Below are 27,859 nucleotides of genomic sequence, written 5' to 3' on the forward strand. Positions count from 1 at the left end.
GGGCACTGAAAATATTGTGGCAAAGAACTGATAAAGTATTAAATGTATTGCTTGCTGACGTATCTTAGTATTAAAATGTATAACATCAACAATTCCATCGAAATTCACACCCTTGCATCTACACTGGAACAGTAGCTAACTTCATAATTATTTCACTATTATTTGTTTTTAAGTGACTGTACCTATTACAAGCCAAACATGCCTTCAAAACCAGAAGTGTGTCCAGTTCGCTTACACAATCCCATTGGACAACACCTTGTAAAAGGGAAAGAGATGAGGACTTGCTCTGACAAGAGAAAAATATTGCCAAATCAAGTTACCTCCAGAAATCAAACCTTCATAATTGGCTCAAACACTGAACCTTCAAATACTTCTCTCCAGAACGAGTTAAACACTGATATTTGAAAGCTTCAAGATAAAAATAGCACTTTTATTAACTACACAAAGAAGTGAAAATAAGGCCTTAAAATTCCCAAGATTAAACTGTTGGGTTCTAGGTTGGATTCCACCAGCTCTACTTGTAATACCTAACAGATGAGCAGGCGCATTTATCAACCGCCAACTGTGACTCACTCTCTTCTACAATGCTTAGTTGAACACTTACCCCTAAAAGCCTGACCTTAACAAAAGGCTTAAATCCTTAAAAGCAGTCTGCAGTCCTCTGATCCCCAGAATTTATTTTTCCTTATTAGAGAATATGTTTCTCTAGATCCCTGTTCGCAATGTTGTGATCCCAAGAGCATAGATGTAATCTGACTAAATCAATGGAACCTCTCACAGTAAATCTGGTAAGCATAGACAGTGCCCTGTCAGGTCTCTGCAAGGATATAGTGCAGATTCAACAAGCTGTCTTACGTTAACAAGACCATCTTTTTGTCAAACAAAATTAACTCCGCTCTAATTACAACAATTACCTTGAAAACAAGTAAATTAAAACTAATTATATTTACCATGATGGATAATGCCATTCTCTAATAAAGCCTGGCCAAGATGAACACCTTCTTCGGATTTGTGTATCTCTCCAATTTCCAACAACCAGGACACAAATTCACTGAATTGAAAACAGATACAAAAAAACCACTTTAAATGTCATGCCACCACATCTATTACATTTCCCTCTCAGTTACAAGTGTTTCTACTAGCCTACTGATTCTTAAGCTTAATGATCTTCAATCTTTTCCCATCTTTAAAAATCCCTACTAATTTAAACTATTTTTTATTATTTCAACCTAAATATCTATATTTTCCCTTAAGATGTCTTTTCTGTTCAAAAGTTTTACCTTTGTACATGGTGCACCATTAGCAAGTTTGCTGATGGCACCCAACTGGGAGGGGCAGACAACTCTCTTGAGGGACAAGATGCCTTGCAGAGGCATCTAGATAGATTGGATCACTGGGTAATCATTAATGGCATGAAATTTAACAAGTCAATATGTTGGATTCTGCATGTGGGATGGAGTAATACTTGGCAGGTGTAAAAACTGGGAGAGGAGAGGCTGGAGAGCGGTCCTGCAGAAAGGGAACTGGGTTGCTGGTTCACAGCAGCTCAGTATGAGTTAGCAGTGTTGACTTATAAAAGCAAAAAAGGACAACCCACATCCCTGGGCGCACCAAACACAACATAACCAGCCAGTCAAAACAGGTGATTATCCCACTGTATTCAGTGCTGGTGCAGCACTGCCCTGAACACAGCGTGCAGTTCTGGGCCCCACCATTTAAGAAGGATGTGAAGGTCGCTGAATGTGTCAGAGGAGGGCAACAAACCTGGTGTAAGGGCTGGAAGGCATGTCCTGTGATGAATGGCTAAAGACTTGGGGCTTCTCTAGTTTGGAGAAAAGGAGGCTGAGGGGCAACTTCATTGCACTCTACAGCTTCCTGAGGAGGTGAAGAAGAGAGGGAGGTGCCGGGCTTTTCTCCCTGGGATTCAGTGATAGGATGCATAGTAACGGTTCAAAGGTGCACCAGGAGAGGTTTAGACTGGACATTGGGAAGAACTTTTTATAGAGAGAACAGTCAAACCCTGGAACAGACTTCCTAGAGATATGGTCAATGCCTCAAATGTGTCAGTGTTCAAGAGGCACTTGGACAATACCCTTAACAACTTGCTGTAACTTTTGCTTAGCCCTGTTCAGGCAGTTGGACTAGATGACGCTTGTAGGTCTCTTCCAACTGAAATGATTCGATTCTATTTTATTTCCACCATTTGAGGTATTTCCTGAAGTTGAAAAGCCACATGTAAGCCTAAGCATACCTAGTGCACCTGCCTAGGGGCAATTTGTCATGAATGCAGAAAACAATCACAGTACAATAGAACAGTAAGCCTGTTACTTCTGAGATGTGTCAGAAAAACAAACCTGCTCAGCATATACACAAAGTATATAGTGCAAGAACAGGAAACACCCGGTTTATTTCACAATAAACCTGATGCAATCCAGACACATCAAATTTATAGCTTGCAAGATATTTGCATGTGTGTTACAAACCAAAAGAACAGTGTAGTGAGGCAGTGAAACATTGATATCATGTCCCAAACACATCACCATAGTGTGCTTCTGTAAAACACTCATCGTATTTAATAAAAGTACTTCCCATACTTAACCGTCTTACATACACTTTTGTTGTTGTTGTTCTATACACATTTCTGGGTATCTATTGCTTTCTCCCCTCCCATCTAGAATTCTTAAGCCAGAGGTAAAACACAACATTCTAAGGATCCTCCTAACAATAATGCATGGATATTTAAACATATAAACTGCATTTGAAACATGAAAAAAAACATGTAAACTCTGTATCTGACATTCAGACAAGAGGAGGATGGAAGCAGTTTCAGAGACAGACTTTTAAAGTCAAATAAAGCAAATCTGATAGTCTAAGATGGGCATTTCAGAGAAAAAATTTAACAGGTTGGAATTAATTTCTTTAAAGAAACTATTTTATTTTACACATTTTCATACTTTCACCATGCCTTTGATGCCTTGTGCCTTAAAAAAGCTACTTCAGAATACAAATACACATCCATAAATTTCAGACAGATGCATTTCCATTTTGGCTAAATTATCTGAGGAAAAAAAGACCTAACAGACATTACAAATAAAACGTGGTTTCCGCAAAATCCCAAAGAAGATTTAAATTGTCTTTTTAGACGGTTAAAATTTATGCTACAAAATGCATATAATACCTTCCAAGAAAGCATTTTGGGAAAGTTGTTAATTTCCTCTTCCTGTCTTTGATGAGATTCCCTTGTTTGCACATCATTTTGTACAGTCTTTCTCCTTGCTCAGAGATCATCACCCAAGTGTCTTGTTCCATGCCCAATTTTAAACCTGCCAAAAATGCATTAAAATTTTATTAAGTGATATTGCCATTATATTTCAATAGCTTCCCCAAAATGGAGAAGCAACATCAATATTTTACATACAAAAATACTAAAGGCATTGTTTTCCGTTATTTTTCTCAGAACCATGATTCATCTATGAACATCAAATATTCATAAAGGATAAGCAAATTTTATCTGTAATTTCCTCATAGTGAAGTTAAATTGTTACTGAAAATGTACACATACACCGACATCACCATTGATATTGTAGTAATAAATACTAACACTGTGATTTTCAGACTTCAGTATATGGACATTTGCAGGAGAGGAGATATGTCTTCACAAGTTTAAAAGAAAACAGCCTTGTTTTTGCCCTTACCAATTGATAATAAAATGTTTTCACATAAAGGAATCTTTTTCAAATTTCCAATGATCTGTAACTAGTTATATATTACATATTTGTTAGTTTCACAAAAGGTTAATTCACCCCTTTTCCACAAAAGATTTAAATAACTCAATTTTTATTTGCTTCAGAATATTCTCAACACCCAAAAACCATCAAGAGCATTAATTCGATATTTCGTACTGGGAACTACAGGCCTGTCAGTCTGACTTCAGTCCCTGGGAAGATCATGGAGAGGGTCATCTTGGGAACTATCATGCAGCACATGCGTGATGGCCAGGGGATCAGGCCTAGTCAACATGGGTTTACAAAAGGTAGATGCTGTCAAACTAACCTGATCACCTTCTATGACAAGGTGACCCGCTTAATGGACAAGGGGGAAGGCTCTGGATGTGGTCTACCTGGACTTCAGTAAAGCCTTTGACACGGTTTCTCACAGCATTCTGATTGAGAAACTGGCTGCCACTGGCCTGGACAGGTGGACGCCCAGCTGGGTTAAAAACTGGCTGGATGGACGGGCCCAAAGGGTGGTGGTGAATGGAACCAGATCCAGCTGGAGACCGGTCACGAGTGGCGTCCCCCAGGGCTCAGTCCTGGGTCCAGTCTTATTCAACATCTTTATCAATGACCTTGATGAAGGGATTGAATGCTCCCTCAGTAAGTTTGCAGATGACACTAAACTAGGAGGATGTGTTGATCTGCCTGAGGGTAGGGAGGCTCTTCAGAGGGATCTGAACAGACTGGACCGATGGGCTGAGACCAACAGGGTGAAGTTTAACATGGCCAAGTGCACAGTGCTGCACATGGGACATAACAACCCCATGCAGTGCTACAGGCTTGGGGCAGACTGGCTGGAGTGCTGTCAGGAAGAGAAGGACCTGGGGGTGTTGGTTGACTGCAGGCTGAATATGAGCCAGCAGTGTGCCCGGGCGGCCAAGAAGGCCAATGGTATCTTGGCTTGTATCAAGAACAGTATGGCCAGTAGGTCTAGGGAGGTAATTGTGCCCCTGTACTCAGCACTGGTAAGGCCACACCTTGAGTACTGTGTGCAGTTCTGGGGTCCCCACCATAAAAAGGACATTGAGATCCTTAAGCAAGTGCAGAGAAGGGCAACCAGGCTGGTGAAGGGGCTGGAGGGCAAATCATATGAGGAACGGCTGAGGGAGCTGGGGATGTTTAGCCTGGAGAAGAGGAGGCTGAGGGGAGACCTTATCACCACCTACAACTACCTGAAGGGAGGTTGTAGAGAGGTGGGCGATGGTCTTTTCAGCCAGGTGACAGGAGATAGGACAAGGGGAAATGGCATGAAGCTGTGCCAGGGCAGGTTTAGATTGGATATGAGAAAAAAAATTTTTACTGAAAGAGTTGTCAGGGCCTGGAACAGGCTGCCCAGGGAGGTGGTTGAGTCACCTTCCCTGGATGTGTTCAAATAAAGGGTTGATGAGGTCCTTAGGGATATGGTTTAGCATAGGATGGGAATGGTTGGACTTGATGATCTTCAAAGGTCTCTTCCAACCTTGTGATTCTGTGATATATTTTTCCTGCTTCTTTTCCTAAGACAATTATTATCTTTTCTGACTAACAGATGATCAAATCCAGCTTTTGTTGAACTGTGCATCCTACTGGCCACTCACAGAAGCTGGTGCTTCCAAGGAATGGCAGACCTTTATATCCCACGTGCTTTCTCCATAAGCAATTATTAATTCCGAACAAACTCCACATTTCTGGAATGTCTTATGTGTGTGTTCTCAGTTTCTGTTCAGATTCTCACATTTTTAAGACTGTAACTGTACGTATTATATCTGAGTAACAGGCTACCACTTCTTTAATTCTGAAAAATATAGCCAGAAAAAAATGTACCTCTCTTGAGAAAAAGCTAATAATGGTACTGGAAACAGAAACACGAGCATCTCCTATTATCCATAAACAAGACAGTGGTGATGACACACAAACAGATAAAACCTGATTTATTCCCAGGAAAAGAAAATTTAACCAAAATACTACATTTAGAGCCTATACGATGTTGATTTTTCTATTTGTACTGACTGTTAAAACCAGCATCATCAGCCTTAAAGATGGTCTCCTTTTAAATACATTTCTAACTTGCTGGATGCCTGGGGTGGTTACAGGAAAGCCCCACAACTGACAGAAAGACATCCTAGCAAAAAGTTTCCAATTCAGCTTGATTTTTTCCCAGTAAGAAAATACAATCTATGAAGTGGTCCTAGTTGATAATTTAATTGCAACTGCTGAAATGTCTGCTAACGTATTTCGTTCAGTGTGTTCTCTCCCTTTTGCTTTGCTTCTGCTACATGGGTTTTTTTAAAAAAAGTATAGGTTGAGTTTCTTATAAGTACAATGAATTTCTGAGTCTTCGACGTGAACAGCCCAGCAAGCCCCAGCCACACGGCACAAGCTGCATTTCCATGCCTCACTCCTGCTCCACATGCTGTGTTCACTAGCCTGCAGATCACTGAGATCTGCTATTCTGTGTGAGATGTGGGGTCTACAGCATCCTTACAAAGAATTGCACAGGCATGAGCAACACAAGAAGGAGGGAGTCATTCACATGAGCCTCACTCCCAGGCCAAGAGATCTGGGATGTGTGTTCATTGATTTAGTTTTTCTCAGACTTAGAAACAAGATAAAACACTGTTCCCACATGTGCAGTAACTCAGACTTCAATGTAATTGCCTATATATGTGTGTGTATATATATATATATACACACACACACACACAGAGACACACAGACACACAGGCTCCATGTCCTACTAAGTAAACATACAATTAAAGCATCTTTATATTCACAGTGAATGGGAAAGTGTTTATAGCTACATTTAGATTCAGTATTTGAATTCTGAAAAGATAGCTGTTTGGTTCCCAAGTCATTTGGCAACCTGCCTGCAATTAAGTTGATGCATCCTGCTTTGTGAGAGGGGTTTATACAGACACATTGAAAAAAATCACTGTGCAAGAGGAGAGGAATAAATTTCTAAGTTAAGAGACCAGCAGAGATAGTCAAAATACTTTTGAAGATTGTGTTGCAAACTGAGTCTAAGTGTGTACCAAATCATCTCTCCCACTGTCCTCTTTCTTTTGTGGTTGTCTCCTTAATAAATCCACTGCAAACACCACGATTTGACTAATCCCCAAGTCAAAGGATGATAAAATCCTAGGTCATGGCTTGACTTTGGGAAGGCCAGCTCAAACCTCAAGGTTGGCAAGCTTGAGCTCAAACTCACCTCTACTACCAGCTGCGTAATACTATCAAATATTAGGAATAAATCAACATAAAATACTGTCACTTACTCTTTCTATTTCTTACCTAAAGGTATCAGGAGTGTCAGGGAGCCAAGAAACTTAACAGTGGAGTGGAATTTGGTAAGAATATTTTTAGCCAGTTTCAGTCAATGCCATATACAGAAGGAGACAAAATTGCTTTGAGAGTTGGGCCTGTGAGAACTACATGTTCAACAAGGCCAAGTGCACGGTCCTGCACATGGGTTGGCACAATCCCAAGCACAACTGCAGGCTGTGCAGAGAATTGACTGAAAGCAGCCCTGAGCAGATGGACTTGGAGATGTTGATGGATGAGAAGCTCAACATGGCAATATGCACTTGCAACCCAGAAAGCCAACTGTATCCTGGGCTGCATCAAAACCAGCATGAGGTGATTCTGCCCCTCTACTCTGCTGTTGTGACACTCCACCTGGAGTAATGCATCCACCTCTGGTGTCCCCCATACAAAAAAAACATGGACCTCTTAGAGTGAGCCCAGTGGAAGGCCACTAAGACAATCAGAGGGCTGGAGCACCTCTCCTATGAAGACAGGCTGAGAAAGTTGGGGTTTTTCAGCCTGAAGAAGAGTAGGCTCTGTGGAGACCCTACTGCGTCCTTCCAGTTACCAAAAGGGAGCCTGCGAGAAAGCTGGCAAGGAACTGTTTACAAGGGCATGTAACAATAGCACGAGGGGTAATGGCTTTAACCTAAAAGAGGGTAGATTTAGATTAGACAGAAGGAAAAAAAGTCTTCCCTATGAGGGCAGTGAGGCACTGGAACAAGTTGCCCAGGGAAGCTGTGGCTGCCCCCATCCCCGAAAGTGTTCAAGGCCAGACTGTATGGGGTTTTGGACAGCCTGGCCCATGGCAGGGGGGTTGGAACTAGATGATCTTGAAGGGCCCTTCCAACTCAAACCAGTCCTGCCAAACTGACCTGATCACTTTCTGTAACGAGGTGACCTGCTTAGTGCTTGAGGGAAAGGCTGTGGATGTAGTGTATTTGACTTCAGCAAAGCTTTTGACACAGTTTCTCACAGCATTCTGCTTGAGAAACTGGCTACCACTGGCCTGGATGGATGCAGCCTCTGCTGGGTAATAGTCTGGCTGGAAGGACAGGCCCACAGAGTTGTGGTAAATGGAGCTAAATCCAGCTGGATGCCAGTCACAAGTGGTGTTCCCAAGGGCACAGTCCTGGGTCAAGTTCTATTCAATATCTTTATCAATGACCTGGATGAAGGGATCAAATGGTTCCCTCAGTAAATTTGCAGATGACACTAAGCTGGGAGGAAGTGTCAATTTGCTTGAGGGTAGGGAGGCTCTTCAGAGGGATCTGGACAGGCTGGATCTATGGGCTGAGAACAACAGGATGAGGTTCAGCAAGGCCAAGTGTAGAGTCCTGCACTTGGGACATAGCAACTCTGTGCTGCACTACAGGCTTGGGGAAGAGTAGCTAGAAAACTGTCTGGTGGAGATGGACCTGAGGATGCTAGTTTACTGCTGACTGCAGTCTGCCCAGGTGGCCAGGAAGGCCAATTGCATCTTGGTTTGTATCAGAAACAGCATGGCCAGCAGATCCTGCTAAGTGATTGTGCTCCTGTTCTCGGCATTGGTGAGCCCACACCTCAAGTACTGTGTCCAGTTCTGGGCCGCTCACTACAAGACAGACATCGAGGTCCTAGAGTGCGTCCAGAGAAGGACAGCCAGGCTGGTGAAGGGGCTGGAGAGCAAATCATATGAGGAATAGCTGAGGGAGCTGCAGTTGTTTAGCCTGGAGAAGAGGAGGTTGAACAGAGACCCTATCACTGCCTACAGTTACCTGAAAGGAGGTTGTAGAGAGATGGGTGTTGGTCTCTTCACACAAGTGACAGGTGATAGGACAAGGGGGAATGGACTCAAGCTGCACCAGGACAGGTTCAGATTAGACATTAAGAAAAAGTTCTTCACCAAAAGGGTTATTGGGCATTGGAACAGGCTGCCCAGGGAAGTGGTTGAGTAACCAGCCCTGGATGTATTTAAAGGATGGGTAGATGAGGTACTTAAGTTTAGTAGAGAATAGGTACGCTTGGACTTGATGATCTCAAAGTTCTTTTCCAACCTCATGATTCTGTTCTGTTTCTATAAAAATAGTGATGCATCATCTTTCTCTGGTTTTACTTTTGTGCTGGGTTCATCTTGAACATGTGTAGTTATTTGTGGTCACATCTGAGATCAGGATTGCATTTCATCTGAGCATTCTTCCAGCTTAATTCAGTTATTCAAAAAGATACTTGCTTGTCAATAGTGATTTCTTGGGGAGGGGAAAATACGTCAAAGTTAGGATTGTGCATATATTCTGTACCATTTCATGGTGGATCACCTGCATGGAGATCCAACATAGAAAACTTGCTCACGTCAGTGATTCAAATGTCTAGTCACGAAAGGGAATCAATGCATACAAATCCCACAAGGCATTTAAGATAGACCTTCATATACCACAAACAATAATAGCATATAGGGCTCAATGAAATTACTACAATTTATAATGGTTGAAGATAAATTGTAAAATGATAGATTAAAAACATCAGGCCGTTTCCAAAACACCTTTCACTACCAGCATACATGATGCAAGCCTATATGCCCTTCCTGGTACAAGTTTGATTTATTTTTTCCAAGCTGGTATTCATAAACCTTCAGCTGAATCTGACACTACAAGTTTCCCCAGCAGCTGGTTTTGCTTTATATCTCAACATTAAGAAAAAAAAACAAACCAAAAAACCATAAAAAACCCAGTACGGGTTTTGGTAAAGCAACACATGGAGGTTTATTAACCTACCTTTTCTTCTCTCTCGTTCTTTCAAAATAGCTTCCAGCCATTCTTGCTTCTCTTCAGGGGTTTTTGCCATGCATACAAACCATTTGTTTTTTGCTGTGTTGTGGATCTTCCAGCCATTAATAACCGTGTGGCCGCTGCTGTGATAGTCAGCTGGGAATAGATAAAATGGCTTAACAAACAACCACTCTAAAGTAATAGTTCTTATAATTATTAAGACCTCTTATCAGTATAGATAAAGATCAAGTAATACACAAGAATAAAAAACAAATTTGAAGTTGTCTGTGCCACTTGTGAACTATATTATAAGTTAATAAGCAGTATTTTTACCTTTTAGCAAATAACGTCCTTTTAAAAATGTAACAGAATTGCCTAGCATACAGAAGAAGGTATAAACTCAACAGTTATAACATGCAGAGTCCTATGAAAAGAACAAATCAAGGTGCTTTTTGGAAGTACTTTTGTTTGTGCTAATCTGTAATAAATAACTCCTTAAAAAGCAGCATTATGGTTTTGCCCATTAAATTACTTGGAGCTGCTGTGATGATTGAATGATTTACTATTAAATCAAAAATTACTAAATTTACAGGGGGAAAATACAGTTTCAATTTGAAGAGTAAGCAAATTGTATTTATTTGATGTATCTTTTTTAATCTGAATAAAGAAATATATATACATTTCCTTGTTTACATAAAATTAAATATAATACATTGTTTACTATAACACACTAACCAAATATTTTAAAATATGTTCCTAACAAGCCTATGTTCAGAGTGCTCATTATGGGAGAGAGAGGTAACAATTGCTGATCTTAGATATCTTGAACTTCTGACTCTTAATATGTAAACTGCTATGCTATGAGAAGCAGACAATTTATTGCTTATTACTCTGTCTTTACTTACAAAACATTTGATTATAACATGCAGGGCCATAAATCATCTTCAGAAATTAGCAAAACAGACTTCCTCTCCAAAACTAACACCCTTGAATATCCTTCACTTAGGATTACATGCATTTCCTGTTGAGAAACTCGTGAGGCAACTTGTCCCATGATAACAAATAGAATTTTTGCATAAAATACACATTAAAAACAGAACTAGACAGCGACTGTATAAAATATTAAAAAATCCAAGGTAAACATTCTCTCACCGTGAACTTACAATAAGAGACAAGAAAGTCCTAGGGCAAGCCCTGAACTACAACAACTATAAAGCTTTTTACTTAGTACACACTTTTTCATAATTCAGCCTTGTTTTGTATGATGATATGGGATTTTCTGAAACTGAAACCCTTGCTGAAATGCTTACTAAGATTTATCATAAGTCTCAGCAGACATGCTAGTATCCTTTCAATAACTCTGCATTTTAATTAGATGGAAAGCAGCCAAGTTTTGTATGCTGGGCTGGAAAATGTCAGGAGCTAGTAGAGAATCATGAGACTGGTGGCTGATTTCTAAACCAACAAAACTTTCTTGTACTCAAAGTATGCAAGAAAGCACAAGCAAGTGTATGACGGGGAGAAAAAATGTTATTTTTCCAATGTAATGTTTATACCACTTACCTATTTATCATCTTTTTACTCATAACCTTTGTCCTTTTATAAGCACTGTTGCTTGAAAACTAGCTATCAAATCATTCACGCTCTGTCAGAACATCAGAATCGAAAGTCAGGGGAAAGAGAGAAGCCTCAGACAGAAGCTCTCAGCTGACAGACTGCAGCCCTTCGGAAGGGGGAGTCTACTGGAGGAAGGAAGGTTAAGGTCCCTTTGTATTATTTAGGCATATACTTACAAACCTTGCAATATGGCACTAGCTGCACCTTTTTGTTTATTTATGAAGTTAGAGATTAATACATATAAAACTACAGGGTGATGTTTCTCTTGCGGTCTTTGTTCCTGTGTATCTATTATCACAACACCCATATTGTGTAGGGAAATATGAACTCTAATGCATGGCCAAAAAAATTTTTTAAATGCTGGCTCAGACTCACAAATGGATTTAGATACTCACAATTCACTTTGGGGAGAAATTTGGTATCAAATTACTAGTTTAATTCAGAAAAAAAAAAAAGTGGCTCACCCAGCCATTTGAATATCTCGAGGTAGAGCTGACATTTTAAACATGCAGTCTCCTTGGCATCCAAAGATCCATATTTGCAGGGCCAAAAGCACATTTTCCTCATGCCACTACAAACTCACTGAATTCTGTGAAAAGCCCAATCACCTAGCTAGGTACTAAGACTGCCTAATGTATACGGATGGCAATGAGTCCAGATAGAGGAGTTATTACCCAATTTTGCAATAGTAACCCAGTCCAGTGGTACCCAGCATGACTACAACCTCAGCCTTTAACTGCAACACCCCTGCTTTCTCTTCTGTTCCTCATGACTACAGTCCTCTCAGGCTTCCAAGAAGCAACTTGTTCTCCACAATGAACCCATGCCTACAGTTTCCTGAAAAGCATTCCAGCCCTATGCTAGCATCCCATACAAATTCACAACGTTTTTTAACTGGGTATTGGACAAAATCTGCTCAAGACCCGCAGACAACCTGGCTGGACAGGCAGGAGTTATGTATGTTCTGACTGGGCAGCTGCCCTGGAGATACGCACACTCCTCACATCAAGGCAATCACAGCTGCCAGTCAGGCTAAACAAATGATTTGCAAACCTGACATAATGGTTACAGAAGGAAAGAGAAAATGAGACTTTAAGTTGCACCATGAAAAGTCTGAAGAAGTATGCTTAACAAATCATTAAGCCATGAACTTCCCAAGAAAAGGCGATGAAAGATGACATCATCTTCTAATGATGCACGGTAATGCATTAAAGCTTTGAACTGTAATATACTGGTCAAAATTCAGGACTCAAACCTTTGAGAGATGCTCAAGCAGCGAATTGTTAGAGTCACATATAATGTAATATTTTTCTTCCTTTAAAAAAGCAAACAGAAATATCTGAAGTACTAAGTTTCCCCAGACTTTAGATTCTTAGGAGCACCAATGCCCAGAAAGGCCAAAGAAATAATTGCTGCACAATATCAATTCCCTTCCTGCTCTGTATACTTTCTGATGCAGTCTCTGGTTACTATTATCATGTAGTGTTTTTTCTATTTCATGCCTCATTTAAAGACAACAAGCAACATAACTAAGACAGTATAAGCAACCATAAATCTGATATTTCCTAAGTCTCAAGTGCTTGTCTTCATAAATTAAAGAATGTTTATTTAATGGCTGGTAAATGCCTTTAGAAATATCCTCTTCTCTCAAAACTGATTTTTAAAACTGAATACAGAAAAAAAAAATCAACCATCATCCCAACAATATAACCACCTTTCTAATATTTGCAAGTGGCTGTGTAGCTACATTGTTTTAAGCACATAAATAGTCTGCCCAGAAAAGTAGCATGTATTCCACTTTAATAAGGGTAGTAAAAAAAAAAAAGGCAGAGTGCTTCATGACGCTGAAATAAAACAGAAAGCTTATACCAACTGTACTGTTCAGCCAAGGCCTAATTTCATCAGAGATAAACTGCTTTTCAGAAAAAGCTTTGTTAACTTCTATAGGAATGTCATTAACATGACAATAAGTCACAATGGGAATCTGTTTTCCTATTTCATAGAACCACTGAATGGTTTGAGTTGGAAGTGACCTTAAAGTTCCAACCCCTTGCTATGGGTAGGGACACCCTCTGCTAGACCAGGTTGCCCAAAGCCCCATCCAACCTGGCCTTGAACACTGCCAGGGAGGGGGCAGCCACAGCTTCTCTGGGCAACTTGTTCCAGTGTCTCACCACCCTCACAGGGAAGCATTTCTTCCTATTGCCTAACCTAAAACGATCTAAAACTACTCTCCTTCACCTTAAAGCCATTATCCCTTGTCCTATCACCACAGTCCCTGAAAAACAGTCCCTCACCAGCTTTCCTGCAGGCCCCTTTAGGTTCTGGAAGACTGCAATAATGGCTCCCTGGAGCCTTCTCTTCTCCACGCTGAAGAATCAAGCTCTCTCAGACTGTCTTCATAGGAGAGATGCTCCAGCCCTCTGTCATCTTTGTGGCCTTCCTCTAGATTCACTCTAAGAGGTCCATGTCTTTCTTGTACAGGGAACCTCAGACCTGGAGGTCTCACAAGAGCAGAGGGAAGAGGCATAATCACCTCCCATAACCTGCTGACCACACTGTTTTTGACACAGTCCAGGATACAGCTGGCTTTCTGGGCTGCAAGCACACATTGCGAGGTAAGGTTGAGCTTGTCGTCCACCAATACCCCCAAGTCCTTCTGCTCAGGGCTGCTCTCCATCCATTCTCCACCCAGCTTGTAGTTGTGCTCGGGATTGTGCTGACCCATGTGCAGGACCTAGTCTTCTTTTTATCACTAATATACCTATAGGAGCTTTTCTTGTTGCCCTTGATACCTCTGGCCAGATTTTTTAAAAAAAGCTTTAGTTTTCTTAACCTGATTCCTGGCTGCACAGACAATTTCTCCTTCCACACTACCTGTCCTTGCTTCCAACCTCTGCAGGCTTCCTTTTTGCATTTGTGTTTGCTCAGGAGCTACTTGTTCATCCACACAGGTCTCTGCATTTTTGCTCGACTTCCTCTTTGTTGAGATGCACCACTCCTGAGCTTGGAGGTGATCCTTGAATACTAAGCAGCTTTCTCAGGCCCATCTTTCCTACATCGTTTTGTCCCATGGTACTCTATCAAGCAGATCCCTGAAGAAGCTAAAGCCTGCTCTCTCCTGAAGGCCAGGGCAGTGAGCTTGCTATGCACCCTCCTTGCTGCCCCAAGGATCTTGAACATCACCATTTCATGGTCATGGCAGCCAAAGCTGCCCTTGAGCTTCACATTCCCTACCAACCCCTCCTTACTGGTGAGAACAAGGCCCAGTATGGCACCTCTACTTCTTGTAGAGGGTTGAAGTTCCCCATGAGGACCACTTACATCTATCAACACCAAGAACAAACACTCTCAGTTACCCTGTTCCCTGGAGCCCTATGGTTATTATACAAAGGGAGCAGAGGATCCCAAATTCTACCATAAAAAACTGACAAAGTATCATCTAGATTCAAAAGTCTTTAATGCCTACAAAGAGACCCATGAAGAATGCACAAGAGTCACGCATAGATACGAAAACATAATCACTTTGCACTCAGAACATTCATTCTAATAATTATAGAAAGCAAGAGGTAGTAGGTGATTAAGGAGAATAAAATAATACAATATCAAAAACCCCACATGCAAAGATAATGTCCATGAGGCTCAGACACCCAAATTACTACACGTGGGAATGAGATGAGACAAAAAAAACAAGGCAGAATAGTACCAGGTTACAGTTCAAATGTGGCTGACTACAGGGGAAGAGATACAAGACATCTGAGTACAGCAAAGGAGAACTTTACAGAAGCTCACACAGAGGAAGGTTAAAGAAAGACATCATGATCTAAGTGAAAGAAAAAAGTATCAGTGTGAGGAGACAGAATACACTTCTGACTACAAGACAGAAAAGAGTTTTAAAAGAAAAAAAGGGCAAGGGGATGGCAAGAAAAGGGCAGAAAGGTGCCACAGGTCAGGCAAATAACAGGCATTTCCACATTTCAAAGAGAACCACAGAAAGGAGGGGTAATCAGTAATTACAAGGAAAGATTATTTTAGGATATTGGACAAATTGAAATGGTGAAGGCAGGGTACATGGGTATATGGAAATAAAAAGCAGGTAACAAGAATCTAGAAATCAAAGTAACTAAATTATAAGCCAATGTGTCAGAACAGTGTAGAAATGTTGCATATATAACAGTGGCAAGATTTGATACAGCTCAGGAGATCAAGTGGGAAGGAAGCATGATAGCCTCCAGTATTGTGTGTGAGGCTATAGGAAATGGGGATGGTAGCAAAACTTCCTGTGGCTGGAGGAAATTAGACTACTGGTGTCTGGAGTGGATAGGAAGACAATTTGTGCTTAGCTAAATTATACTTGAAGATTCATTGAGGAAGAAAACAAAGGGGCAGGAAGGAAAATGGACAGTGTGACAGAGATCATGGACTGGATAGCTAGAACAAGCTTTGAGAAATTTGAGAAACATAGAAGAGACATGGAAGGAGAAAGAAAGGAAGAAATATTTGCTAAAGCCAACACTCAAAGCTTGGCAATATGTGGGACTGGAACCAGTGAAAGAAAAAAGCTGGAATACTCATCAGGAGGAACATAGTGTGTATAAGCCTCTGTGGCCACAGTAACATCAAAAGTTATAAGTAAAGAGATGCCACCTTAGAAAATTACATAGTGGAAACAGTAAAACTGTATTTTATTTCTAAAGCATATATAAAGAAGGAAAACAAATGAAAGGCAGTCAAATAATACATGACAGAAGACTGAAAGACTCAACTCTTTTGCATAAACAAGTCACTAACTGAGATTTCATACAGATAAACAACTGGGCAGTAATACAAACCAGAAAAGGGAAAGTGAAGAAACAGAGTATTGGATAAATTACATTCAAATCAATAAGGTTTATTGAAATTCACAATCGTGTATCCATCAATATGGATAATGGGAAAGGCACACAAACTGGACACAAACCAAAAAAATCTTTAAAATAATGCTCTTAGAAAATCCAAACCAACCTGGGATCAGATAGACATCCCACGTGCAGCACTAAAGTACTAAATTTAAACTACTTGGCACCAGCCAAGTTTCAGCTCTGGACACCATAATGCAAAAGATGCAAACAAACTGGGGGGTAACACACCCAAAATTCCAAAGGATACAAAAAGTAATAAAAACTTAAAAAACATGACAAAAGGTTGAAAGACTTAAAAAGAGATGGAGGAGAAATACAACAGCCTTCCAACAAACTAGCTGGTTGCAATAGGAATAGTAAAACTGTTCTCCAAACCTACTGCTTAAAACAAGAAGTGAGTAAGCTATTTTAAAAACAAGGAACGCAAGATTAAAAAAAAAAGAATTTTAAAGAAATATTTAACTTCTGTGAAAGACTTCTATGAAGCTTACTTAAGACATAAATTCCTTGGCATTAATGCACCATTTTAGAAAGGAAATGTTTGGAATCCATAGTAGATGTAGGGCAGAAGTAATACATAACTCAGAAATTTCCACCAGACCTACATATATGCAATGCCAGTGCAACTTTCCCATAACATTTCCTTTTTCAGTTTTACATTAAAAGTCCAAAATGTTTCAGGTTTTCTCTATTAATTGAAAGGAAATAATATTGTTATGCTCAAAGGTTAAACTCAAGTTTCTAAACCAAAAATTGACGTTTGCTGGAATATTTTGGGTTTTCACTATTCTAATGAATGTCAAAAAATTTCAAGCAATCATATGGATTATATCCCTAAAGGCATTAATAACACCTTCCTTTTTTCTTAAACAGTTATGTTATAATCTCAGCATTCATAGAATTTGAGGTTTCATTCCAACAGAGGTAACTTTTACGTTTGGTTTTACAAATCTATCACAGGATAGGGATAACCTCTTTAAGAGTGCTGGAATGCTGTAAAGTGAAGTTAAATACAGGATTTCAGTTGAGCAATAAATGTCACCTTATTTTATTACTCTATTCATGTTAGTGTAAAACAGTAATATAAGACCACCCAGCTAATAATGTGTGAAAGTAACAATGTATCACAGCACAGCAGCAGAGTTTTGATATCAACACATAGAGCTTTTAAAGAGGCATCATCTTCTATCCAAGTACCCTCCATTCTCAAAGGAATATTGAAGCTGCATGTGATTTCAGCACCTCGAAGTACTGCTGAAAGAAGTACGACCAATACAAATACACTCACCTGTTCCATCATCTACATTCTCTACTTCCATCACTTCTGTGTTTATTCTGCCCCGGAAAAGGTAACGGTGGCCATCTGTGGATGCTTTGCTGTTCTTCAATCGTCTGACAAAAGAAGAGGAAATAAGCATGTAATCTGCCACCTTTTTATGTGTTTCTGCACTGCTATCTGTACATGCAGCATTTAAAGACTTTAAAGATTACTCTAAGAATCACAAGACATTCACAGATGTGCAAATGAATTGCAGAAATCATTGCTGAATGGGACACCACTTGATGCTAATGCAAAGATGCTACCTCTTACTCCGGTAAGAGTAAGCTGCAAATTGCTGGCTGACATGAGAGTTTATTGGGAAAGTCTCCCTCTATAAAAGCTCTGTTCCAACACTTTGGTATATGCATGCTCCAGTCTGCCATCAAAGCAAAAACACTGCATTGGGTAGATCTTTCCTCCTATCTGACATTGCCTCCTTAAGCTAGCCAAGAAATTCAACACAAGGGTGGGATGACGGAAATATGAAATAAGGACAGGTTTGGATATAAATCTTGACCTATACACATTAGCCTCATAAATGGGATTTATGTGTGGAAGAGTGAAGATGACATTTTTTCTTCCTTACATAAGGGTTAACCAAGAATTATAATTAAGAGTTGCTGGATTTTTTTAACAGTTTCACAGTGATATATTCCAAAAGCACTTTGCATTCCTATAACCCTGTTCCCAGTGAAGTCAAAGCCCTCTGAGAATCCCAGTACTAGGCAGATTTTCCCACCTCACATAAGACAGGGATAACTTTCTGTTCATTTTTGCCTGTAATGATAATTTATACTATATATCAAACAAAGGTCAGTTCCTGAGAATTAACGATCATCTGAATTCTGACCTTCACTCACTACAGAGAGGTAGTGATCTTCAGAAAATGACCTGCCCCATAACCATTACTATCTGATGAGTAACTCTACTATACTGTTTCTTATTCAAAATCTGAATAACGTATTAGAAAAACAAAAGCAACAAAAATCCAGCAGCAAGCATAAAGGTTTGGCATCACATATTTTTTCTCTCCAAAGTGAGGTAAATCTAATAACTCTAATGGCTTTTGTACCTATGAACCCAAATTCAGCAATCCACTTTCATACAACCCTGCAGCAAACCAATGCTTAAAAATTACTTAAAATATCTCATATAATAAAAATAGGCCAATTTTTTTAAAATTTCCAAATTATAAGCCTCCTGTGAGCAACATTCATTCTCTTGATGTACTTGCTGATCAATAATCAAAGTATCTTGCTGTCGTACAATCAATTAATTTCCCGCCATATACTCTGAAACAATGGTTTAAATAGAGTTACTCTTATGTCTGTGGAAATATCACCACAGTACCTGACACGTGGGACAAGATTGCTCAAAACTAAAGAAATCAGGCCTTTCATGTGTTTCAGTGCACATTAGCTAGAACATGTTTACAAAAATATGCAGTTTAGTGGTGGACAGGTGAAAAGACATTATGTAATCAGAAATTTAATTGCAATCGCCAGACAACAAAATAGAGCAATAATTATAAATGTTTAAAAAAGTATGAGTTTACATTTAACCAATCTACATAAATGAAGATGTAGAAATGAAACTGAGCAGTTGCAGGAGGATATCCTTGAAATACATTTAATGTTCAGCACTAGATATAATCATAAGGTTCTTAAATTGCACATACTCAACTGTTCCAGAAGTTCTGCAACCTAAGAAAGAGATGAAACTTAGAAACAAAGGACTGATTCACTAGAGCTAGTTAATATAAATGACCTATCTTCTCACATGCAAATGCTTCCCTGTTAAAAGAGTAATCTATAGGAGAAAACAATATGCGTTGACAAAGATGATTTTTAAACTTCCCTCAGAATCAGACAGCATCTTCTTCAGCAGTAACCCACTGGAAACAAACAGCATTTCCAGTCCAGTCTAAATAAGATTCTTGCAGAACAAGCTCAGCATCTTTACAATATAGAGAAGTTCTTGTAAGACTCTCTTCAACAAGGTCCATGGCTACTTTGCACTACTTTCACTTTCGACACATACTGATGACTGTGATCTTGCCCACTTATTGGTTAAGCAAGAAGCTCTATTCTACAGTGAATCTAACCACAAGTTAGATTTAAGAATCATTTAAGTTGGCAAAGAACCTTAAGATCTTCAAATCCAACCTTTAACCTAACACTGCCAAGTTCACCACTAAACCTTGTCCCTAAGCACCACATCTACATTTCTTTTAAATACCTCCAGGGATGGTGGCTCAACCGCTTCTCTGGGCAGCCTGTTCCAGTGCCTGACAACCAGTTTGGTGAAGAAATGTTTCCTAATATCCAAACTATCCTGCCCTGGTGCAACTAGAGGTCATTTCTTCTTGTCCTATCACTGGAAGAGACCAACCCCCACCTGAATACAAACTCCTTTCAGAGAGTTGTAGAGAGAGTGATAAAGTCTCCCGTCAGCCTCCTTTTATCAAGGCCAAAAAACCCCAGTTCCCTCAGCCAGTCATAGCTTGACTTGTTGCCTAGACCCATCACCAGCTTGACTGCTCTTATCTGGACACACGCCAGCACATCAGTGACTTTGTCAAAGTGAGTAGCCTGAAACTGAATGCAGCGCTCACAAAGTGTGGCCTCACGAGTGCTGAGTACAATCACAGACTCATAGAATATACTGAGTTGGAAGGAAACCGTAGGATCATCAAGTCCAACTCCTACAGGTGGACAATCTCTTCTCTATAATTAGCACAGGAGGAGAGAAAAGGGCCAGCCATCCCCCCATGCCGCCTGTTCTTAAGTACGGCAAAATCAATAGGCCTTTAAACTTATTTGGAAAGGTAACTTTAAATATTGAAAGCAATACTTTTGAATGAGGTTTCCTGGGCAAAAACTCATCTGTGAAATACCATTCATAAGCTATACGCAACAGCAAATAAGGGTTGCTAATAAGATTGTAAAGCTTCAATTCCAAAATTGATCTCAGATGCAAGCATTTTTATGCAGGAATTTCCATATGCTATTGCTGGCTGTAGTTGTGTATATATATATATAGTTATAACCTCATATATATATATGTATACCTCATATGTATATATGTATACACAACACATAGACATTAGTTCTGGTCTCTATTACCCAACTCTTATTTCCTTCCCTCTCATCCACCCCTGTCGTGAACAGGTAGTAGAGCACAAGCTGTTCCTCAGGCACACCTAAAGCAATGGAGGATGCGGAAATCATTACAGCATCAGGCTGCCCAATCAGTCTTTTTATCCTACAGGGTAGACACCTACAGGGTGCTCCCACACGATGGGCTGCATGGCCAGCTCCCTTCACCCAGATGCACCAAGTATACATTGTGTTTGAGCTTCCTCACATGTGCAATCTTCAAAAGCAGCTGGGCCAGGATCCATCCTTTAACAGGGACACAACCACCACCAAGCCAGAGCACTGGTCAAAACAAATCGATATTACAGGTACAGAGAAAGGCATCTTTCACCTGGATGCTACAGGCAATCCAGGGCACTGTTAAAAGACATCTGGAAAAACAGGATGAAAGTTGGCTATCGAATCTGGAACAACCCTTGAAAATCTTACAGCACTCCCACTGATCTGATGGACACGGCTGTGGTGATGACAGTAGAACATGGATTTATGAAGCAACAGTTTCAGCAGCTGCAGACAGTTTCCTTGGCTGGTCACTGAGGTCGATGGTGGAGTTTCCTCTGACGCCATCCACCAGTGTGCAGAGGCAAAGGTAATGGTATTTGGCAGTGCTATTAGAGGCTATACTCAAGCTCTATCATGTATCTATAAATCTATCAAGGATTTATCTAGTAATATGTATTCAGTGGCTACTCAAAACCAGTTTCTGTATCAAAGAGACAAACCTAAGCAGTTTCAAGAGGGATGTTTGCATGTAGGAGAATTCTTATTTCTCAGAAGCAGAGAGCACTGAACATTTACTGCAGAAGCTTGTTGGTGAACTAAGGAATTGCTCCTTGCAATGCAGTCAGCAGCAGATTCTTGGCAGTTTCCCCTGATTAGAAATACAAGGCTAGTAGAGAATTATTTATAGCATAAGCTACAACAGCAACTTGTTTGAATTAAAACCTCGGTCTGTTTACCCTTCCTACAAGAGTGAGTCCATCACATACCACCTGTTGTGGAAGACTGACAAAATGGATTCTTTCTCCCTGCACTTCAAAATTTGGATTCTGCATTTGTATATTTTTTTCCCAATGTTTGCATGAATTCTCTTTGGATGATAGTTCTCCTCTAAAAATTTTGACTTTTATATTGCAATTAACTGCAGTAAACACTTTGATGGTATTCAAATATTCTTATGAAACTACAGACAGGATTAGTTCTACTGTGAGAAAAATACATTATTTTTGAAAGTATAAATTAATCGTTTACCTGTGCTTTTTTTTGCAGTAGACCAAAAGGTTATCAAAAAGAAAAAATATCCTCTCTTGGATATTTCCTGCTGAAATTTTCAGTAGTAGTCCACTTCGCAGCATTTCTGTGCACGTATCTGTGATGTTCGACCCCTAAAATCAATTGGAAAGAGATTATTTTATATTCCGTGATACAACAATTAACAATTCTGCAACAACTAAGGAAAATTTTTTACACAAACTCACAACCATAATGATTCTCTAGAAACAGCAAGAATAAAACTTTTAGTAAGTTATTACACTGTAATTAAATTATAATTCCTAATGATGCTTAACACCTGCTTTGTATTTATTTAGTATTGCCACTAACTGGAGGCTTTTATTGAATGGATAAAGTTTGATCACTAAAGTTTCCAGATTATTTTACATCTGTGCATAAGATCTCTCCTGAAAATTCAGGCCAACTTTATACAGTAACTTTTATATTCAGTAACTATACTATTTAGCCAGAAACATCTGAAAATGGGGCTCCACAAGACACAATCTTTGTCAAGAGCAACTTGGTATCTAAAGCAATTTGGAACCCGAACATCATTAAAGGTGTATATACTTCTACACTAAATTAACCAAAACCCAAAATCAAAATAAAAAACTAGCCAGATTTAAAACTCAAGCAAAGCTAATAGCAGCACGTGCAAATAAGACCTCCTATGCTTCCTCCTAACACAGTCTGAAGAGATCAGAATTTTGCTAAGCTGTAAATATTTGGGATGAAACTTCCCATGCCTCACTTTTGCTTCAAGGCAGATCATTCTTGCATGCAAAAAGAAGGCCTACATTTTCATACAGCTTAATGAAAAGGAAGCAAATTTAACAAAGGATAACTTTTTCCCAAAAATATGTCTGTGAAAAAGTCATGGCATTTGTAAAGTCATATAAAGAGAAAGCCTTATAAAGAGAAATTTACCTCCCAAGGAGGCCTGCTTTGAATTCCGAGGTATTCTGCTGTTATAAAAAAACATGCTCCTCAGGGACAGAGCTCCTGTCCATGTGCTATATGCATCCAGCCATGCGATCTTATGGATAATTATGTGTGCTGCCCGCACTGAGCATACACACCCATAGCTCAAGGAGTTTCCTAACTCCAGGCAGGCAACACTGAGCTTGGAAAACCTGCAGAAAACAGGACTTTCATCTACACATGTTCTGAATAACTTGTGCCTGCGAGAGCTGCAGTTACTTCCTCTTGATCTAACCACAGTAGCCCAAAGAAAAATGCATTCAATTAAGATCCAAGAAGCAATCCTAGGTTCTGTTCTCCTCTTGCCATTCATTCATTCTACGTCACAGCACTGAATATTGAGCAATGGCTCAGACACTGTTCTAAGGACAACACAGTCTGTTTATAGAGATGGTAAGTGAGATTGCACAACCATCACACTGGAACACAATTCAGGTCTCTAAATAATGCTGCTTCAGTATCAGTATTAACTAATTGCTCTTGTTTCCATTTAGGATCAAATGAGCCAAAAATGAATGTCATCTATAGCCATTAGACAGTACTGCCCTTCCAAAGACAGAATAAGGACCAGGAGCTGGCATGCTAATTTTGCACTTTGAAACCAAACACTGAAACACGTTAGAAGAATGGTCACTAATATAAATTAAGCATAAATTATGGCTGCACTTAACTACAAAAAAAAAAAAAGCAGCTCGATTTTCCTTTCTATTTCATCACTTTTGTTTATTAAAAAGAGTAACCTATACCTTATGCTGCTTTTAAAATTTGCAGGAATAGTACTTGTGAACAATTTGCATTTCAAAAGGCTGGATACTTTTTAAAGGTTTTTTGCTTTGTTTTTACAGAAAACTTCAGCTTTGCTGGAAAACTGTTATTTTTCATTGGAAAGACAAAAAAGAGTTCAGCCTAAGGCTTCAAAACTGTATCAGCATTTTCCACTCTCTACAAAAGTGTGTATTTTTTCATAGGAGGGTTTTATGAAAACATTTTGTCTCTTTTTATTGAAAAATTTCATTTTGACTGTAGAAAAATACAACCTTCTACCAACAGCCCTAGCAAGATCTGCTACTGTGTGATTATGACATCATAAAACACCACATTTTTTAAGTATTGTAAATGTATATTATTCAGGTTACCTGAATTACCAAGATTTGCCTCATTGATGACTCAAGTTCAACGTTGCAATGACGTTGAGTATTATCTTTATCACATTATTACTCCTTGCTATTGTTTTCCTCTTCATTTTCCTCCTTTTCTAATATAAACTGCTAGATGATGAAAAAAGTCCATTCTAAAGATATTTTTTTCCCTTTGAGACCTCCTGTCCAAATACAGAACACTGTTAACTTCACTTATCGGATGCCTTTTGACAAGATCACAACCCACACTGGTGTGGCCGCAGGTCAGTGAATTTTGTTATTGCTGTTTTATTTGCTGAAGTCCAAGGGAATAAGGTAACAGGATCAAAAATCACTGCTGGCTGTCCTATATAACACTACCAGTGCAGAAAAATCCCTTGCCCATATAACATTGTTAGGGTCAGCCTGTTCCTAATATTTGGGTGGGCATGGAGTTGAAAGAGACAAAAGAGGAAGGGCATATTGTGTGAAAGTAGGGCTGTCTCTACATCTGGGGTGGGCATTCCTCTCCACCACATCCCTTAGGGATGAAAAACATGCCCAAAGAAGGATAAAGCAGAGAGCACACAAGCACTGCCACATCCACCATGCAATTGAAAGGAAGACCGACAACTATAACGACATTTTCATGAGGGATGTAGCTGCACCTTGGGCCTCCACATAGGATTACATCAGGAACGCCATACAGTTGATATCAAGCCTGCCCAGTAGGATAATTAATTTACCCAACTACAAGTTGCCCCTCCCACGGGGGAAGGTTGAAGGCTACAGCAACGGACAAGAGGTCACCACTGACCCAGAAGCAGGTGAGGCTACCTACTGCACAGCTACAACTGAACTACACTACCTACAAGCAATGCTTTTGGAACAAATATTACCAAATCTATCTAATGCAAAAATATTTTTACTAGATGTCTGGATTGAAACTACCAGGGAAATGGCAAATACGAACAATTTGAAGCTGAAAAGTAATTTACTATTTCAAAGTTTTCATGAATACATACATTTACACTCAGTACTTGCAAGGGAAGATCATGGACTTGCTCAACCTAAATGTAAAATCACTACAACTCCGCTACACTTCATGTTTCTATATATTTAAAGGATCTGCAATTAGAGCTGATTGGGTATTTTCAGCCAAACCAGTATCTTTGTAATATGTCCATTTGAAAATGCCATGTATTGTAGAAATAAACCTGTTTTGATCATCTTCCAACAAAACCTCTAAAGGGTTCACTTGGAAAAAACTGACCTGCAAAGCAGACTTATACTGTGATTCCAGACTGGTTTTTCCTCCACCTGTCCTACAGAGTCATTGCAGACTCCCAACATTTCATTGTAGAGCAATCCTTTCCTGTGGGTAGGTAGCACCAGGGCCAGGACTCTCCAGTGTTTCAGGATAGCTGGTGTGGAAATTAAAACCCCATAAGATCTCTGAGCTTGCAGGGTATTTAGATAACTCTAGCTCCTAATAACGCTGGGCTGCCAGTCCATCACCTGTCATTCCACTAAGGCAACAGCTCAGACAAGGGGTCTGAAATGTGGGCTACTATGACCGCATCACAAAATAAATGCATTTAAAAGGCCCTGGAAGGAGAGACGCTACATGCAAGAAATTAAAACCAATATTCCCCTCTTCCTTAAATCATTAAATACCCACCACTGACATTAAAAATTTACCTTTTCTACCTGGAAAAGAGAAGCGACATTTGTTGGGTTTATTTGTTACATTCTGGGCAAATTCCAGTCAAACAAGGAGGTCTGACCATACTGATTCAGTGGCCAGCATGTTACCAGTGAAAAAAAATCAGACATTACAGACATTAACTTACTCTTCAGAACTTCCATATGGGTATAGGAAACAGAAAAAAAATAGGGGAAATGGCTAAAATCCTGTAGTTTAAACCAGAAGTCTCTATTAAAATACTACTTGATGATATGGAGAAATGGAAAGGAACAGAATAGCCCATGCTATTGTAACTACGGTGGCCTGTGACTCAGACTGGGTTGTTTGGTTTCCAGCTTACAACAAATGCAAGAATTTTATTTTTTCTTCTCTCACTGAAACTTCCACGCAAATATTACTGACAGACTCCTTCAGCTGCTGAGCCATTCTCCAGCTGAGACAGCCACCTACACAAGTACTGAGTTCAGGCCAAAAAATTTAACCACTTAGGAAATTAAGTGAGAAAGTCATTATACTCAAAATTTTCTTTCTTGAAACAGATGTTCCATTTTTTCCATGAATCTGTATTTTTATCATAATAAATACAAGCTTTGTTATATGACACTTAAGTATAGGAATTCAAATCATGCTTTGATCAGGTTCTAAAAATAGTCTTTATTTTTTCCCCTTTCCTTCTAGTTAGGGCCAAGCAATGTGCTAAGCATTTCCTTCTGGAAGGAAATCTCCAACAAGTTTGCCTCCTTATTTTTAGGCAATGCAGAAAACCAGATGTTTATTTAATTAAATCCACTCTCATACATTGCATTCAGAATTTTTTTGTAGTTGTTGTGAATCACTCAAAATACTGTTAGCTCTAATACATGCTCTGTCATTCTTATAATTTCAAGGAATAACTGTATATTAGGTTTGAGAGGGATGCATATATTAAGATCACAGCAATTTGGCCAGATTGGGCACCCTGTGGTGGCTGTATGATAACATCAAATCTGATCAGCTACACTACAATAAACACCACATAAGTCTACTGAACACAAACTATTTTAAGACAATGGCAGTATTTCAGAGTTCAAACACAAATGAAATCCTAAAAATGAACCAGGAGGTGGGGAGATGGAGGGAAGATAAAACCCACGGCTGGAAGGAAATGTGCACTAGCAGCTCAGAAAGCCCACTGTATCCTGGGTTGCACCAAAACCAGCATGATCAGCAAATTGAGGAAGGTGACTCACCCCTTCTACTTTGCTCTGGCGAGACCCAGCCTGGAGTACTATGTCCTGGGGGCCTGACTACAAGAAAGGCACTGACCTCTTGGAGCAAGTCCAGAGGAGGATCTCAAAAATAATGAGACAGTTGGAGCACCTGTCCTATGAAGACAGCCTGAGAGAGCTGGCGTTCTCCAGCCTGGAGAAGAGAAGGCACTGGGGGACATTAGAGGAGTCTTCCAGTACCTAAAGTGGCCTACACAAAAGCTGGCAAGGGACTGTTTACAAGGGAATGTAGTGATAGGACAAGGGGTAATGGCTTTAAACTGAAGGAGGGTAGGTTTAGGTTAAACATTAGGAAGAAATTCTTCCCTCTGAGGGCAGTGAGGCCCTGGCACAGGCTGCCCAGAGAAGCTGTGGCTGCCCCCTCCCTGGCAGTGGTCAAGCCCAGGTTGGATTGGGCTTTGGGCAGCCTAGTCTAGTCGGGGGAGTCCCTGTCCGTGACAGAGGGTTGGAAGAAGATAGTCTTGAAGGGTACTTCCAACCCAAACCAGTCTGTGGTTCTATGAAATTATGGTTCATGGAATACAATCTGAGCACAGAGAGTGTAAGGTTTTGCATGCTCCTGTCCATATTGTTACCCTTCCTTATTGTTATCTTTGCTTGTTCATATATTTTCAACATCAAACATATTTACTACTCTATGTTTTACTAGGGATTCAGAAGAAACTTAATGCAGGACAGGGGATTCCCTTTTCAGGCTAAGTTTGCAAACA

At 39.8% G+C, this 27,859-nt stretch overlaps 1 protein-coding gene across 1 annotated transcript in view; it reads right to left on the bottom strand.

The window, feature by feature from the left end:
* PREX2 (phosphatidylinositol-3,4,5-trisphosphate dependent Rac exchange factor 2) overlaps window positions 1-27,859 on the bottom strand; it is a gene marked incomplete at both ends in the record, with an annotated part of 182,558 nt that overhangs the window by 94,666 nt on the left and 60,033 nt on the right. The window contains 5 exons of the mRNA XM_084260599.1: window positions 951-1,051; window positions 3,179-3,323; window positions 9,812-9,961; window positions 17,612-17,715; window positions 22,054-22,187. Of these exons, the coding sequence (XP_084116725.1) occupies window positions 951-1,051; window positions 3,179-3,323; window positions 9,812-9,961; window positions 17,612-17,715; window positions 22,054-22,187 (634 nt within the window). The remainder of the gene's footprint in view (window positions 1-950; window positions 1,052-3,178; window positions 3,324-9,811; window positions 9,962-17,611; window positions 17,716-22,053; window positions 22,188-27,859) is intronic.

This window comes from Gallinula chloropus (genome assembly GCF_964237585.1).
Source record: "Gallinula chloropus genome assembly, chromosome: 2".
In the NCBI taxonomy this organism is placed as follows: Eukaryota; Metazoa; Chordata; class Aves; order Gruiformes; family Rallidae; genus Gallinula; species Gallinula chloropus.